The following is a 16,930-nucleotide window of genomic DNA, read 5'->3' as shown; positions in this document are numbered from 1 at the left end:
TGGACCATTACGAATCTGACCCCCCTCCCCTGCCTCCTTGACTGTGCTGACCCTCCCCTGCCCCAGAGCCCCCTGCTTTCTCTGCACACGCCTGCCTAGAATCCCCTTTGCCCTGCGCACCCCTGACCCACCCTGACAGCCCTTCGTACTCAGAGCCGCATTTGCTCCCCTCTTTCTCATGCCCCCCCGTCCCCCACACTACCGTTCCCTAACCCCCATGTGCTGTGCCCTCTTCCAAGTGCCATCGCTTTGTGGGCCCCGGCCCTTTACTCTACCTTGCCCTGGCCCTATATACCTACCCTATATTTTCCTATATGCCCCCCTGTCCTATATACCGCCCTGCTCAGCCTGGCCCAAAGCACCACCCTATCCCTGCCCACACACCACTCTGCCTTGGCCCTGTAGGCTGCCTCGCCTGTGCGCCACAAGCCGTCCTCTCTGAAACGCCCCATTGCCCTCGCAGGCTGACAAGCTGAAGGCCAAGCTGCAGCAGATGGAGGCGCGGCTGCAGAAACCAGACTGCAGCAGCCCCCGGACCCGTTACCCAGCGCTAGGAGAGGAGCCCCGAGGAGACCAGCTGCCAGGTAGGGAGGGGCAGAGTCAGGGGAGGCTCCTCTCCTGGGGTCAGTGCAGGGGGGGCCCTGGGAGAGGAGCGGTGCACACTGGTTACTCTCCACGGCGCTCGGGGGCGATGGGGACGAAGGCAGCGTAAGAGCCACATAGATGGGGGCTCCCTCCAGAGCCTGGTTCTGCCACACGTTCATGTGGCCTGAGGGGGTCGCTCGAGAGCAATGTGAGGGCCAGCCGCCCAGTGCAGAAGAACGCGTCCCTCGTGTACAGAGGGGATCCCAGTGCTCCTCCAGTCAGTGGGGGCCAGAGCAGAGAAGGGCGTCGTTCCCCGTCAGACACTGGAGTCAGTGGGACCTTTGCCCAACAGCTCGGTGCACTGCCGGAGCCCTCTGTTCGAAGTCTACCTGCCGATGTCACTGTGGGGCTGCTGGGGGCGGCGCATGCTTGGAAATCTGGCTGCAGTTGTGGGTGCTGAGCCGTGGGAACCCGCCCCTGCGCTGCCTTAAAGATCTTGTCCCCGGGCTGTGCAACAGCTGTGGGCCTCACGTTACCAGGCAGATCCTGACAAACTGCAGGGGGCTCAGAGAAGAGGATGAGGTGGCTGGAGGGACCCGCGGGGTAAATGTGCAGAGCTGGGCTCAGTAACGACTCAGTGCCGGGAGGATTAATGGCCACAGGTATCTGGGGACTGCCCAGGGAGGGGAATTGTGAAGGAGGGCTCAAGAGGGTGGACTTAGGTGTAGTGGAGGAATCCAACTGTCTGTCATCAGAACCCCCCGGCCTTAGAACCTGTTAGGCTGGGGACGACGTCCTGCTTGCCATGTGAGCATGCGCCCTCTGGGCCAGAGCGCCACTCCCCTCCCCGGGGCAGGAGACGGCAATGCATCAGCACGGGGCTCCCCCCGAGGGAAGGGGTGATGGCTGCAGGAGAGCTCTCCCTGTGCTGCTTGCAGATGCCAAGGCGCTGTTCCTGGAGCAGGTTGCCCAGCTGGAGGGCTCAGTGGGCACCGCGTGGGGTCGGCTGAGGAACGTCAGCGGGACCGTGGGCTGCGCCAGTGGCGGTGACGAGAAAACCTGCGTCCTCCTGTCGGAAATCAGCGCCGTGCTGCGGTCCACGCAGCGGGAGCTCCAGCAGGCTGCGGCTACGCTAGCGACAATGGTGCCTGGCTCAAGCCCAGCACGCTGGGCTTCTCTCAATCCCTCTCCCGCGGCATAAAATGACTCTGAGCCCTGCTAGGTGCTGGTGCCCCACCAGGGAAGGCCCTTGTTCCTTTCCCAGCCCGGCAGGGGCCAGGCTCGTAGGGTGCAGTAGGACCTGAATCCGTGACCTGCTCCTCCGGTAAAGGAGCAGCACCAGTTGGCAAACACAGCGCCCCACCCCCCTGGGTGACCTTTCAACCTTGCAGCCCTCCAGGTGCAGTGAACCTGGGGTGAGATTTCTTCCTTTGCTCTCTTTCTAATCCAGGGGAAATCCGTCCAGTGACTCTGCCGCCCCCCCGCATGAGATCCTGATGTGGGGGTGCGGCGGGTTGTTCTTCCCACCAGGAAGGCTGGGGAGAGCCCTAGGAAGGCACATTCAGAGCCATCCGGCAAGACTCACCCAGAAGGTGACATGGAAGGAGCCTGCCCAGCCCTAGCCACTGGTAGTGGGTACAGTGCTGTCCCCACAGAGGGGACCTGGGGGCTGAACCCTGGGGTTTCACATTCTTGTTTTATATGGGTTTTTTTTAAGGTAATTCCTCATGACGTTTCCCAGCAGCCCACCAGCTGGAGTCGCCTCGCACTGGAGTCCCGGGCGCTGGCTGCCAGGTACCGCACTTTGGACATGCGTGCACATAGATGCACACCCAGATGCCTGCATATTCACACCCATGCATCATGTCCGCGTGCGCACAGGGGCACACCTCCCGCAGTCTGTTCAAAACGTGTTCGCCTCACTCACTCTGACACCTCCTCCTCCTCCAATCCGCGCGCTGGCTTCCCTGCTCTGTGTTTTCTCTCCAAGGCTCTGCCCCTGCCTGTATCTCTGCGGCCGTTCCCTCTCTTCCTCCTCCCCCGACTCAGCCTCCCGCCTCTTTTCAGGCTCCCCCTCACTCTTGGAAGCAACTCCCCCCCCCCGAACCTCCATCCTTAAAGCCAGTCCTCCTGTGGATCCCTTGCTCTGAGCTGCTCATTGACCATCCTCATGCCTCCTGGTCTGCTGACCCATGTGTTGTGCCTGAGGCAGAGAGAAGCTCTCAGGACAGGTACCTGCTCTCGTCCTGTGTGCTCTAAGCACCCGTGCAGGGAGAGTTCTCAGTAATCAGCCAAGTGCATGGACCGTGCAGTGACGCAGGCACGCTCTGGACCACGTTGTCCTCTGTTAGAGCAGAGAGGTGCAGGCGAGGGGTGGTCACGCCACCTGCCCTCCTTCTGGGCTCCAGCCACTGGAGCAAGGAGCCCAACAGGCACCGTGCGGCTCTGGAGCCGGGAGCTGGATGCCATTCGGCCTCGTGCATCCTCGCTGGAATCGTTCCGGTCTTGCTGCGGGTGTCGGGTGAATAGTGACGATCCAGCCGACCTGATCGAGTTCTGTCGCCTGAGACAGAGAGCTCAGGCCAGACTGACAGCACGAGCTTAGAGCCCATCTAGGCCCTGTTTCTGGGGCGTAACCTCAGGGCTCACATCTGATAGCATCTCTCTGCAGTCACGGGGACGCAGCAGCAGAGCTGGAGTCTGTGGCCAGGAGAGCCCTGCTCGCTTCCAACACCAGCTACGCTCTCCTGCAGAGCACCCTGGAGGACAGCGCTAGCCTGGAGCGCAGGAGAGAGCTGGAAGACCGGTATGAGACCAGCAGTGTGTCTATGGGAGCTGAGTGCCGGCATGGCAGTGTGGTACAGGAGCCCTCTAGACCTGCCCAGGTTTCCCCACCCAATGTGCCTCAACCCCAGCTGCCAGGGACCCCCGCTAGGGGCAAGAGGGGAGCTGTCTGCATGGCCCATTCAGTCCGTGGCCTCTTTGCCAAGCCTGCCAACAAGGGGGTTGGTTGTGGTGGGTTTGTGCTGTGGACACCTGGGCTGAGACCCACCAAACTCGTTGCACACAAGCCACCAAAGTGCCATCGGGTAGTGCTGGTTCCCAGGTCACGATCAGTCTGGACCAGCCTCAAACCCAGCAGGCTAGAGGGGACCCCCTACACCAGCAATCCCCTGAGCCCTGCATGCCTGGCCAACTGCCAGCTCACTGTGTCCTTTCGCCTGCGAGATCACAGGTTTGTCTTGCGCCCCTTCTGTTTAGGTACCAGGAAATCCAGCGGGCGCAGGAGGAGCTGGCTGCTGGCATGCTGGAGGTGGTAGCTGAGGCCAAGAGAACCTTTGCATCCATCCGCCAAGCTAACGCAGACATGGCAAAGAACCTCTCGAAGCTCGATGCGCCACAGCTGGTGGGCAGCCCTTAGGACTTGCAAATGCTAACGACTGCAGGCCTGGGGAGTCCTGCTGGAGACTCAGACGGGTCCCACCCGGCAGCGTGCCCCAGTCCCAACCCAGCAGGGCCCCTCTAGGGTGAAAGGGAGGTTGAGGCTCCATGGCCGAGTCATTTGTCTAGATCACTGTGGTATCTGGGCACCTCCCACTTGTGCCTGGATTGTATCCTCACACCCCTGTGAGGCGGGGGGGGGGGGGGCGGGCAGTTGAGGCACAGGAGAGATGAAGACACTTGCTCGCTGCCTTTGTGCTGAGCCAGCCAAGGGACAGTCTGGACCACCTCTGGTGTGACCGTGGGGGTGATAGTAGTGCAGCTAGCACGGCCTTTCTCCATCCCCAGGTGCTGGCTGGCCAGGGAGGGAAGGGGGCAGTTCCCAGCCTGAGAAGGTGCCTAAGTGCTGCAGCAGCTCAGAGCTCCCCTGCCTCTAGGGGCCTTTTGGGGTGGCTGAATATTATCCCCACTTTAAGCCAGGAACAGAGCCCAGGTCTCCTGACTCGCTGTTCTGTGCTCTGACCACTAGAGATCCTTCCTCTGAGCTCATTCCCTCCCTCTCTGATGCCGGGGGCTTGGAGCAATGGGAGATGCCCCCTCCCCGTAGCATCCGCTTTCTGACCAAGCTGTTTTGGTGCCTGATCCCACAGCGCTCCCTAGTGGTGCAAACCGGAGCCCTGACGCGGGAGCTGATGGAGCTGGAGCAGGGGGTGGAGGCGAAAGAGCGCCTGGTCCTGGATGCGCGGGACTCTCTGATGGCCGCGCCGCGCCCGGAGCTGCACAGGGCTCAGCAGTTTCAGCAGGCGAGTGTCTCAGGGAAAGGTGGCCGTGGGCTGAAACCGGGGAGCCACTTTCCTGGCAAACTCGGAGCCTGCCACTGATTTAGGCTGCGGGGTGATAATTCATCTGCATCCATCTGCACCCACCAATGCAGACAGGAATGGGGAGAGTGAGATTCTCCCTCCTTTCCGGGGACAGAGGCCTTTGCATCCCAGCAGGAGCCCGGAGTTTCCCTCATCCCTTCCTCTCCCACACACCCTACCCTCTCTCTAGGCCCTGCCTCCTGCTGCAGCCCTTTTGGCCACAGAGAACTGGATGAGCCCGACCTCCCTGGCACCTGGGCTTGCCCTGCTGAGCCCACTCAGGGGCGAGGAACAGGGGCAGGGAGGGCAGAGACACCCCCCCCCCGCCAAAAAACCCTTTACTGGGGGTTCATCCAGGCAGGCCAGGGCAGAATTGGAGCCGGAACATTTGAAGCCGGGCATAGTTCTGGGCCCTGGGCCCTGTAGGGCTCTCAGATGCAGAGGGCAGTGCCTAGGTCCCCTAGAGTCAGCTCAGAACACGTCTTGCCCCCCCCCCACTCTCCTCCCTATAGAAAACCCACCCAAGCAGTCTCTGAATAGCATTGTCGGATCAGCAGGAAGGCTCCCCCGGTGAGATGCCCTCACGCCCCTCGATCTCACTCCTGCCTCTCCTTCCCCGGCAGCTGCGGAAGGGGGTTGATGCTGCCCGGACTCTGGCAGCCTCGTCAGTTTCGCACGGAAAGGCCGTGGTCTCTGAAGCAAAGTCCCTGCTGTCCAGCTTGGAAGGTAACAATCGCTGCCCAAAGCATCTCACCAGAGCTCAGCTCCCCCCGCTTATCCCAGCAGAGCCAGGGGGTGGGAAGTGCCAACCCTGCCTTGCAGGGGGACACACGGGGCCTCCACCGTGCTCAGCCCCATGGAGTTCAGAGCCCCTGCCGGAGTCCGAGGCTAATGCAGATGGAGCAGGGACAGCGGGACCTTTTCTGCATTGCCAGCAGGGAGTTCTCTGATCTGCTCTCTGCAGCGACGGGGACTCCCAGCACCGAGAATGGGACCTGACCGGGGGGGTGGGGTGCACGTGGCTCCACTCTCGTTTCCGATCAGTCAAACACTGACGCGCTGGCGGGGCGTCCCTCCCCACACTGTACTGCAGCAGATGGGGCTGGACGGGGTGGCGTCTGTCAAGCCGTGGGGGTTAAAACCTCTCAGAGGCTGCTAGAACAGGTACCACCTGAGAGCACCAGCGCCAACTTCCCCACGCCGCCCTTCTCCCTACATGGAGTGGGGCCGTGCCAGCCCATTCCGTTCCTGCTCTCTGTGCTGAGGCTGCCGACGGTGATGCAATGGGCTCCCATCCACTGAACGGAGGCTCCTCTACCTCCTTTCTCGGGGCGTCATGGGATAGACCGACGTGTGACGTCTGGCAGCCTTTAAACCAGTGACCTAGAGGCAATGAGGTGCAGAGGCCATTACCAGTCCTCCAGCTCGGCTGGCTCCCCATTACAGTTTGAGGATGGATTTATTTCCCTCCTGCTTTGATGCTGGGAGGGGAAGGTTGGTTTTGTCTCCGCCTGTTTCCAGGGAGATTCTAATGCCTGGAGGTTGCTGGGGTTCTCGCTCTGGTTCTGTTGAGCCTGATTCTCCTCTTGTTGGCCCCGGCGTAGATCAGGATTAACTCCCTTGATGTCCAGGAGGCTACACCAGTGCAAGCTGGGGTGGAGGGGCCCGTTCTCTTGAACGCTGCCTTTGTCTGCAGGGGGGAAGAGGGTGTTTGTGCGTCAGAAGGGGCAGGCCGCCATGAGCAGGAAGCTGGCCATCGTCCGGGACAGAGTGATCGTGGATGCCCAGAAGAAGATCAGACAGGCAGAGAGGATGCTGGGAAACACTGTGTCTGTCTCCACCGCAGCCAAGAAGACGGTCAGAGAAGCAGAGGGAGTCGCCAGGGAGAGCTCCAAGGTTTGCAAGGCTGGTGCTCAACCGAGGGGGTGATGCATAGAGAGGGGGGCAGTACAAGCCTAAGCAGGGCTTGCCGGGAGACTGGCACATGGCAAGTGAAGGGGGAGCTGGAGTCAGGCTTAATGTGGAGAGATGCTGCACAGGCTTCCCCAGCATAGCTCTGCCATTGCGCCCCATCCTGGCCGGCAGTGCCCCCTGCTGCCCTGGTACAGGATCCACGCCCCCAGCTCTGCCAATGCACCCCCATCCTGACCGGCAGCGCCCCCTGTTGCCCTGGTACAGGATCCCCCCAGTTCTGCCAATGCACCCCCATCCTGACCTGCAGTGCCCCCTGCTGCCCTGGTACAGGATCCACGCCCCCAGCTCTGCCAATGTGCCCCCATCCTGACCTGCAGCCCCCCTGCTGCCCTGGTACAGGATCCACGCCTCCTGCTCTGCCAATGCACCCCCATCCTGACCTGCAACACCCCCTGCTGGCCTGGTACAGGATCCCCCCCAGCTCTGCCAAAGTGCCCCCATCCTGACCTGCAGCCCCCCCTGCTGCCCTGGTACAGGATCCCCCCCAGCTCTGCCAATGCACCCCCATCCTGACCTGCAGCGCCCCCTGCTGCCCTGGTACAGGATCCCCCCTCCCAGCTCTGCCAATGCGCCCCCAACCTGACTGGCAGCACCCTCTGTCTTTCCTAAGAGCAGTTCAGAACCCCTTCTGCCACTCAGCCTTGATTCTAACCTGCAGCCCCCCTGATCCCCACACAGCCCCGCCTCCTGGCATGCAGCAGCCCTTGCCTTTTAGATCCAAGGCCCTCTCTCGAGCAGGGATTGTCAGTCATGCTGGGCTGGCTTTGCAGCATGTCTCATGCTCTGGCTAACTTGCCTCTCAAGTCCAACTTGAGTTCCTGTGTCAGGAGGGCAGGGCTGGTGCATGCGCTCACCGAGCTCAGCATCCCCCTTACGGAGCCTTCGCTTACGCCACCAGGTGAGTGACCGGGGGGCTCTTGTTGTTCGATGGTGGGGTCTGGGCTACTGTCAATAGCCTCTCTAAGAGGACGTCCTGTCTCAGCAAAAGGAGGGCATGGGACGGGAGAGGAGCTATGCAAAAGCCAACTCCTACCGATCCTTCCCCTTTGTAACCATTTGCTGCCCACGCCGTGCAGAGGTCCCAGGCTGCGCTGAGGGAAGGGAAGCGGGAACGCAAGCGTGCCAGTGAGCTCGCCAAGCGCGTCAACGTAACCCTGGCAGAAATCTCAAGGCAGGAGCACGTGTCCGAGGAGCTCGGGGAAGAGCTAGAGGCGTCTCACCAGGTGAGCTGTGTCCCATAGGACTGTGGGTAAGAGTCCCCCTTTCCTCTCATGACCTGCCCCCCTGCTCCCACAGCATTGATTCTGAGGGCAGGCGCAAAGCTGGAAATCTCAGCAATTTGTTTGGACTGAGGCTCTGTCCAAGAAACCCCAGGGCACCATGGCATGCAAGGCACATGTGGCATACTCTGGAGAATCCCCCACACGCATGCCGGGATGCCATCCATGGGATCACCCACATGGGGCTGATCTGTTGGCACTGGCAGCAAGAATCCTCCATATGGTTTGTGATCTTGGGTGTGGCTAATGCACCTCCGTGTCTGTGTTGGAAGGTGAGGACAGGGATGAGTGAAGCTAAGAAGAGCCTCAGAGAAGCCCAGAGCTCCCTGGAGATGGACATTGAGACCCTGAATAACCTGCTCAGCAGCCTAGGTAAGAACCCACCCCGGTGTGCTGGTGGCACATCCCCTTCCTGGGCACTGAAGCCCTCTGATCCACCCAGCTGTATGTCGACCCTGTTGTACAGTCATTGGGACAGCTCCACCCCAGCAGCATGTGCTGCCTGGAACGCCGTGAAAGCTTCCACCATCCTGATCTTGAAGAAATGTCCTGAGGGATAAATGTCCTAGTGGGACCTCAGAGGGCAATGCTGCTGCGAAGCTTGGCCTACTGGAATCCCTCAGCGATAGCTCCTCTCTGTGAGCCAAATCCAGTTTGGGCACCTCTGTTTACTTAGATGCTGCAATTCAAGTTGGGATCTTGGCCCTATGTTTATTACAACAGATCTGTAGCCACCTAGGATGCCACAGCTGAGTCTCTGCTATACATCGTGGTCACTAGGACCTCGATAGCCACAGCAGGGATCAAACCCACAGCTTCTTGCTCCGAAACCACAGCCCCAACCACTTGAGCGAAAGGAGAATCTATCTCCACTTGCTCTCAGCATGCCGCACCGTGTGCAATTCCAGTTTTCGCCAGTAAAGGGCAGTGCTATACTTTTCTTTTTTAAGCCTGCACTTTCTTGAGAGTTGCTGCTGATGCAGCCAAGGAGAGCACTTCTCTCCCAATGTTGTCATTGGCCTCCTGAGTCGCTAAAAGAACGGGACTGGCTGATGCACAATCCACATCCAGAGCTGCCTTTTGTCCTGGCCTCTGGACCTAGCTGCTGGATTTGCTTGGGTTTCCCCCCCCCCCCCCCCCAGTTGGCTCCTCAGTGGTGAGAACAGACTGTAACTGTGGGGTCAGCTATGGCCTGGGTGGAGTGTCGGGGAGGGCAGCCAGCAATGAGTCAGGCTTCCTACCAAGCCAGGAGTTTGGGGCACACAAGGAAACGGGATGTTTTATATCTTTTTATTTGATGTTTTTAATTTACATTACAGAGATCTGGGGCGGAGTGGAAGAGGGGAGACAAAACTCTGTCACTGAAAACACCAGAGCTTACTGAACCCAAAGGGGTTTCAACAGCCAAACTTGGCCAAGCCACTGCCACTCTTGGGGGCTCTGTTTCCCCTCCCACCCTTCGCCTGTCTTGCCTCTGTAGGCTCTAAGCTCATTGGGACAAGGACGTCCTCTCCCAGTGTGTGCATGTACAGTGCCTAGCACAGTGAGGCTGTGATCTCAGCCGGGGCCCAAGAGTAAACAGACTTCTCCCTCTGGATGTTGTTAGTGTCTTTTTCAGCATTTAGCTTAGTCTGAGCAGTGAAACTAGCCTGGTTGGCTTTGCTCGCTGTGGTGAGTCAATTTCACGGTCAGGTTTCCCCAGCGCTGAGGACATTCCACGTCCAAGCCATAGATCTCCAAGTGCTTTGCCGGGGCGGGGGGCGATCACTATTCCCATGCCACAGGTGCGGGAAGGGAATGTGAAATCACTTGCCCAGGGTCAGAGCAAGGCAATGCAGGGTGAGGATGGTGCCCAGGTACCACAAGGCTGTTCCCAGTGCTGTAGGGAGCCATGTTTCCGTTAACCGCCCCCCTTCGTTCTTTGCAGTACCTGGGAGCTTCCAACTCCCTTTATACCCTTTCAATTCATTCCCACCCCTGAGGCGTGAGCCCAGCATCTGTCTAAAGCCCCTTCGGCCCGGCTCCACACAGGGCTGCTGGGGCTCTCTGCCTCCTCCCTCACTGTTCTCCCCTCTTCATCTCACCCAGGCAACTTGGAGCAGGACACGCACACAGACACTGTGCTGAGCACCAACCGTCTCCAGCTGGACCGCCTGTGGCTGCGCCTGGCCAGGCCCGGAACCCTGGAGAGGAAACTGAGCCATCTGCAGCGGGAGGCAGAGCAGCAGCGGCAGAAGATCCAGGCATTCGAGAGCGACCTTCAGGAGATCAGAGCCGACAAGCAGAACCTGGAGGAGGTTCTACAGAGCCTGCCGGAGGGCTGCTCGAGCTGGCAGTGAGCGGGCCCCATGGACAACCCCCATTGCCCCCACCTCCACAAGGAACTGCAGAGCAATGCACATCCCCCGGCTCACTGATGAGCACCTCAAACCTGCCCTCCGCTCTTACGCTGCCTTCCCACAGAACAGCGGGGCAAGGTCTCTGTCTAAAGTTCTGGGACAAGGACCGCAGCCCCCAGCTCCGCGCCGCAGGCCCAGCGGACCTCCCAGTCCAAAGGGTAAAGCTTGTCCACGCCGGAGCCAGAGCCGTCTTGGGAGCCAACCCCAGACGGTGGAACAAACTCCCGCAGGAACTAAGGTCCATCCCCAGGCCAACCCACCTTCCGCTTCTTCCACTGGCCTTCGAAACATATACACCTGTGCCGGATGCTAGTCACGTCATTCCATGCTCTGCTGGGAGGTGCTCACGCACTATGGGCTGGTGGACCATAGCGCCACCTGAATAGAATGGGGGACCATCGAAGAAAGAGCTCGCCGTGGGGGTGTGGGACTGAGAGAGGGCTCAGTGCTGCCCCCTATGGGGGACGCACACAACTGCCTGCTCTAAGGATCCTGCCATCACAACAGCGTTGGTTGTAATGGGCATCAGTGCAAGAGCAGCAGAAGCCTTAACCTGGTTGAGGTGCGAGGGATGGGCCATGCCCTGCCTCTTGTGCTTTCACAGCTCTGCCAAGGTGGTCCGTAGCAGCTGTGCTATTGGCATCCCCTGGGGCACCGCGTATCTCAGTGCACTCGGGGTGTGAATGGCCCAATGCCATGGTCTCTGTGTAGATGGCACCATCCCACTCAATACGTCGGCAGGGGGGAGTGTCACTAGCCACGGCCTATGTTCGCTCTTGCGGCTGCATCCCCGACACCCCTGCTCTCAAGCTCAGCTTGGCTGCAGCCCGTAATTCCCAGCAGCTCGTTGGCATCCCCTTGCCCTCCCTACCGGGAAAGGCGAAGCGATGAAGAGCTGGGCAGTTGCCTCAGGATTTGCAGCTGTGGTAGATGGATCTGGAGTGACGCTCGCAAGTCCAGTGGCACCTGGCTAAAGCTTGACTGTAATTCCTAATAGCTGGGATCACTTGCAGGGCACGGCTACAGATAGAATGCTCCTCTGAAGCGGGCAATGTTCACCGTTTTCCCCTTCCTCTAATGGGTTGGTCCAGCTTGGAGCCAAGCTGTACATTAGATAAGAGAGATCTAACCCCTTCTGCTCTCATTCACACTGGTTTTGCAGTAGCATAACTCCAGGGGCATGACTCCTGATTTTCCACTGGTGTAAGTAAGATCATGCTAGAGCCTAGGGGCCTGCTTCTGGCTTGCTTTTTAACCTGATTCTAATGTGCTTTGGTGCCATTCACACTATTAGAAACTGGGTTAGCTAGAGGATCAGAGGGGGAGCCGTGTTAGTCTGGATCTGTAAAAAGCAACAGAGAGTCCTGTGGCACCTTTAAGACTAACAGATAGTCAGATAGCTAGAGCCACCTGTCAACCCTTTTTGCAAGGCTGCTGGAGCGGATTGTGGATCCCCCCTCGCCCCAATGGCCCAGCTCTCTGGAAGTGCCACAGGGCCTGTTCCTTTCCCAGAAGACACCAGCTCGTTCTCGCCTCTGCACAAAAGCTGGCACTGGAGAAGAAAGCCCCAGCTGGGTGTTGTCAGACTCTCCCCCACTCCCTGCCCAAGGACAGCTCTGTGAAAGCACAACAGTTGTTGCAAAGCGAGCACAGCACGATTCCAGCTTGGCTGGGAGGCCTGGACAAATAGCCACATATTTGCCTCCCTAGGAAAACAACTGGGCATCTTCAATCCGCACACACACACACGCTGCTGTTAGAGAAATGTCAAGCCGTTGCCACCTGCCCAGTGCTGAAGAAGACGTGATTCACCCGCCTTCCCGGCCTCTCCAGAGACCTGTTTTCTTAGCTGATGCTATGTGCTTGTAGCTGTATCCATTAAAAAAAAAATCTTAATATAATACGTATGTTACATTCTGTGTGTACTGCAGTTCATGGGCTATAAAACAGCTGGTAGTTGTGTGTGTGTGTGGGGGAAATACATGACATACCTCTAACATCTGTGCTCCAGCAGGCTCTCAGGGTTCTGTAAAGGAAAGCCTTACAAGAATGACCTCACCTAACAGTGAAGTGCAGCTGCTTCTGGGGTGGAAAGTGGCAGCTGTTTAACAGCTCACAGTAAAATGGCACAACAGTTTAGGAGAGGAAGTAAAAACCCCAGTATCCAATTGCAACCGCAGGGGGAATTTAGGGAGGCAGGATGTGACTGGAGATTCTGGCCAGGACACTAGGGTTAACACATCCTGTTCTTGAAAAAAGTGTCCTGGGATCTTTAATGACCATAAGGGTTTGGGAGCTCAGTTTCATGGCATCTCTGAAAGACGGCACTTCTGCAGCACAGCACCACGGGGTGGTTGGCTAATTACTGACTCAGACAATGCTACGGTTTGCACCATCTGTGTTCTTGTAGTTTCCCATTGATACACTAGACATCCTTGTGTTACTTTGCACCCTTCCTGGTTCCGTGTGCCGTGTAGTGCACTAACCAGGCTAGGGCTGTATAGCCAGTCCCCAGTGGAGGCGTGGAAAGGAACATACCCTCCTGGGTTCATAAAGACACTGCTATCAGCTGCAGAGCACCCCAGCTCTCTCCCGTTAGCTTTAGAAAAAGGAGTCCTGCAAATCCCAGTTCCTCCTGCAGATACTTCCTAGGAATGGAGCAAATGCAACCTGCAGAAGGCTGGTGCAGGTTGCAGGAAGTGATAACACACGTGTGGTCTGGACACATACCCCAGTCTATTGTGAGAACAGAAGGCCCATACTGTTAGTGTGCAGGATAGGGTGGGCAAGGGACAGGGAGGAGGGTGATGTGTTGAATGACAGAGATGGGCAGGGGGCGGGATGTTTGAAGGGAACCCAGCACCAATTGATGACAAGTCCATCCATAAGACGACATCCAAAAGAGGCCCACTGGCCAAGATGTGGGGTTAGGGGGAGCAGGAGGTTGGCAGGTCGGGAGGGGAGGTGGATCTGTGAGTTAAAGACGGGAGCTGAAGCTGTGTGAGTGGAGATTATTCATAAAAAAGCCATCGCATGAGCAAAGGAGAGGGCCAAGGCCGGAGCCTTGTGGGGACGCTCCCTGAAGAGAGGAGGGGGGGGACACACCGGATGAGATGCCAAAGGAATTAGCAGGAGAGGATGGAGCCATGAAAGTCAAGGGAGGGGCACATTTTCAGCAGGGAGGGTCTGAACAGCAGAGGTCAGTGAGGAGGAGGGTGGAACAGGGCCAGGAGGGAGGTTTAGCGACCTAGCTGAGAGCAGCAGGAGTGGAGCGGAGCAGGAGGAAGCCAGAGTGGAGAGAGTCAAGGTTGGAGGGATGCAGGCTAGCAGCTCTGGGGGTAGCTGTCCAACGTTCCAAGACCCAAACGCTCACTCCCACAAAGGGGATGGGTCCCTGGGTCTCTCCTGGGCAGGTACCAGGAACACTGTGTGCTTGTGTGCCTCTCCTAGCAGCCCTGAACACTCCACACACACCCCAGGGACCCACGACACACTGCAGGGTGCAACAGGGCATATTAAGGATCTGCTGGGACTGTTCGACCCCAGTCCCTGAAGCTCCCCATGCTGCTGTCCAGACTTGGCCCAGCATTCCCTGCAATCCCGAGGCGCCTGGCTCCCCCCGACAAACCCCTCTCTCTGGCCTGCATTGGCTGGATGCAGCATCACTCCCACACTGCGGACACTAGAGGGAGGCTTTTCCCTTCCCAACGCTTTCAGCCTGCTGTTAAAACCCAGTCGGTTCCTGTCAGTTTGATCCATACGTGGGGCACAGCTCTGTTAGTGGGCAAAGACAGCGTTAGCTAATCCTGAGCACCGTGTAATAATGGAATAGAAGGGAATGGGGTTAGAGCCCTAGTCTGGGACTTGGGAGGCCTGAGTTCAACACCCTGCGCTGGCACAGATTTCTGGTGGGGGTCTTAGGAAAGTCACTGAGGCCCAGATCTTCAAAGGTATTTAGACTCTTGACTTCCACTGAAATCAGAATCTGGGCTTTAATCTTTCTGCCTCAGTTCTGCATCTCTAAATGGGGATGCCCTACATCACGGGGTGTTGGGAGGTGCTCGGATACTACAGTGAGCGAGGGTCACATAAGTACCTTGGATAGATAAGATCTACTTACCGACTCTCATAAGATGCAAGGCAGGGAGAATCAGGTCCTCGGTGTATAGGGCCTTTAATTCCTGGTGTGCTGGAATGAACAGGTGCCAGTATCTTGCAGAGGTCAGTTCTGAAAGGCTTGCTGGAAGCTGGGTGTTTCAAGGAGCCATCTGAGGGGGGTGAGTTGGATGCCGACGTCAAGGGGGCAGACCAGGAGAGGGAGCAAATGCTAGAATAATTGAAAGTACGTGCAGGGTGGAGGTGTGGCCCTCAGCCCCCCCCCCCCCCCGTCCCTCGACTTTCAATCCAAAAACAGGACACCTCTCCTAAGAGATGGTTTTTGGCTTCCAGCTGGTGACTCAGACTTGGCTTCTCCAGGCAGCAGCCATTCCAAGGGACTCGCCCAAACTCTTATTGTTTCGTTTATTTTCTTTAATTAAAATAAACAGTATTGTTATTAGTGGGGATCTGAGTGGTTACGAAAATGGGAGAGTGAAATGGGCTGGAATCCAGCATGGGGACTAACCTGCAGGTGGGTGCTGGGCAAGATTCTCCCCACCCCACTGTGTTTCCCCAGCTTTGCTGATGCACCTCAATCCTTACCACTGCACCCCCTGCGATATATCCCAGTCCTGCCCCCCTCTCCTAGCTGTACTGATGGCCATCAATTCTAATCGGCAGCAGTCCCTGATATCCCACTCCTGGCCTTTTGTTTCAGGTCTGGGCGAGGAAGCATCTTGCAATTGTGCCAAACAGTTTGTTGGGTTTGTTTTTTTTGTTTGATATGGACAAAGGACTACAAGGGAGCAGGCTGAGCTCCCCAAACTCATCTCACCAGTGACCAATCTGCTCTGGATTCCAGCACTCTGGGCCACCAGCCCCTTGTCCTCATGAGAATAATTTGTTTTCACGGGATGAAAATAAATCCGGATGAGAAGTCCCTGCATTCGGAGCTCAGGGGTTGAATCCTCTAGGGCTCAGACCCTACTACTCTGGCTGTTCTTTGGGGGCACATGTACTGGCCAAGCTATTGGTGCTCCTGTGTGGCGCAGCTCTGAGCGGAGCACATGTAACAGGGGCTTGCTGAACTGCCATGAGGAAAGTGGCTGAGTGAGCCCAGGGGCTGATGGAGAAAGAGCTGAGGGACAGGAGACATGGCCTGGTGCTCCGGAAGCAGCGTGATGCTCGTCACCTCGACTTCTAGGCCAACGCAGACAATCATATTTCATACCAGTGGGTCTTCGCGTGACTCTGGAGCCCAATTTGGGAAGAACAACGTTCCGCACACTATGTCAAGTATCAGGGGGTAGCCGTGTTAGTCTGTATCTACAAAAACAACAAGGAGTCTGGTGGCACCTTAAAGACTAACACTAAAGTTCCGCACACTGGCCATGATGGAGCCATTTGCCTAGTTGTGATGCTTGAATTGCACCTTGTTGCCATGCCTGGCGCTATGCTTCCAGCTGTTTGTTGCGATTCTTCTCCAAGTTGTGGGCACTCACCCTTAGGGAACACCACCAACCAGCACTGGGGTTGCAAATGGAAATGGTCACACTTTCTAATGTGCCATTGACAACAGGGGGGAGGGATAGCTCAGTGGTTTGAGCATTGGCCTGCTAAACCCAGGAGTTGTGAGGTCAATCCTTGAGGGGGCCATTCAGGGATCTGGGGCAAAAATCTCTCTGGGGATTGGTCCTGCTTTGAGCAGGAGGTTGGACTAGATGACCTCCTGAGGGCCCTTCCAACCCTGATATTCTATGATCAGAGGCTCACAGTTTGTACCTGCAGGACCACAGCACTATAGATGGTGATTTTTGGCTATAGACATAGTCCATGTTCCTTCCAGATCCAGTGATGGAGGCGACCGTATCTGGTGCTGGCTTTCTTCATTCATACATGCCTTTCGTGGTCAACTGTTGCTTCCTTAGTCAACATGCAGCCAACACAGGTCAATGTGTGGCTTGGAGCCTGGTGTCTTCCAAAGCTTATGGACCGGTCTGGGTGAGGTGGTGGAGGCGCTGGCTGGTACCTAACCTCTGTTTTCATTGGGCTCATGGGGAGGCCGACGTTATGAGCCCCTGCAGCAAAGCTGTAAGTGCTGCTTCAGCGGGCACCACCGAGGCCCGAGCATCTCCTGAAAAGCAGGCGGCTGGCAGGGCCTGAGCCTCGGGCTGGCTGTAGCCCTGTCCCCTTACGAGTGCACGGGGCGGGCGCTCTGCAGAACCGAGTCCAGGGAGAGGGGCGGGGGAGAGAGGCAAGGGAAGGGTTACCCCCTGCCGGGCTGAGGCGG

At 57.7% G+C, this 16,930-nt stretch overlaps 1 protein-coding gene across 1 annotated transcript in view; it reads left to right on the top strand.

Annotated features, from left to right (window-relative positions):
- Window positions 1–10,482, top strand: part of LAMC3 (laminin subunit gamma 3) — a 45,339-nt gene extending 34,857 nt beyond the window's left edge. The window contains exons 18-28 of the mRNA XM_065418858.1: window positions 464–584; window positions 1,524–1,729; window positions 2,303–2,379; window positions 3,257–3,391; window positions 3,847–3,991; window positions 4,677–4,829; window positions 5,513–5,615; window positions 6,586–6,785; window positions 7,940–8,086; window positions 8,416–8,515; window positions 10,232–10,482. Of these exons, the coding sequence (XP_065274930.1) occupies window positions 464–584; window positions 1,524–1,729; window positions 2,303–2,379; window positions 3,257–3,391; window positions 3,847–3,991; window positions 4,677–4,829; window positions 5,513–5,615; window positions 6,586–6,785; window positions 7,940–8,086; window positions 8,416–8,515; window positions 10,232–10,482 (1,638 nt within the window). The remainder of the gene's footprint in view (window positions 1–463; window positions 585–1,523; window positions 1,730–2,302; window positions 2,380–3,256; window positions 3,392–3,846; window positions 3,992–4,676; window positions 4,830–5,512; window positions 5,616–6,585; window positions 6,786–7,939; window positions 8,087–8,415; window positions 8,516–10,231) is intronic.
- The last annotated feature ends 6,448 nt before the right edge of the window (window positions 10,483–16,930 follow it).

Source organism: Emys orbicularis, chromosome 18 (genome assembly GCF_028017835.1).
Source record: "Emys orbicularis isolate rEmyOrb1 chromosome 18, rEmyOrb1.hap1, whole genome shotgun sequence".
In the NCBI taxonomy this organism is placed as follows: Eukaryota; Metazoa; Chordata; order Testudines; family Emydidae; genus Emys; species Emys orbicularis.
Note: the sequence above shows the minus strand (reverse complement) of the source record. Positions and strands in the feature narration are given on the sequence as shown.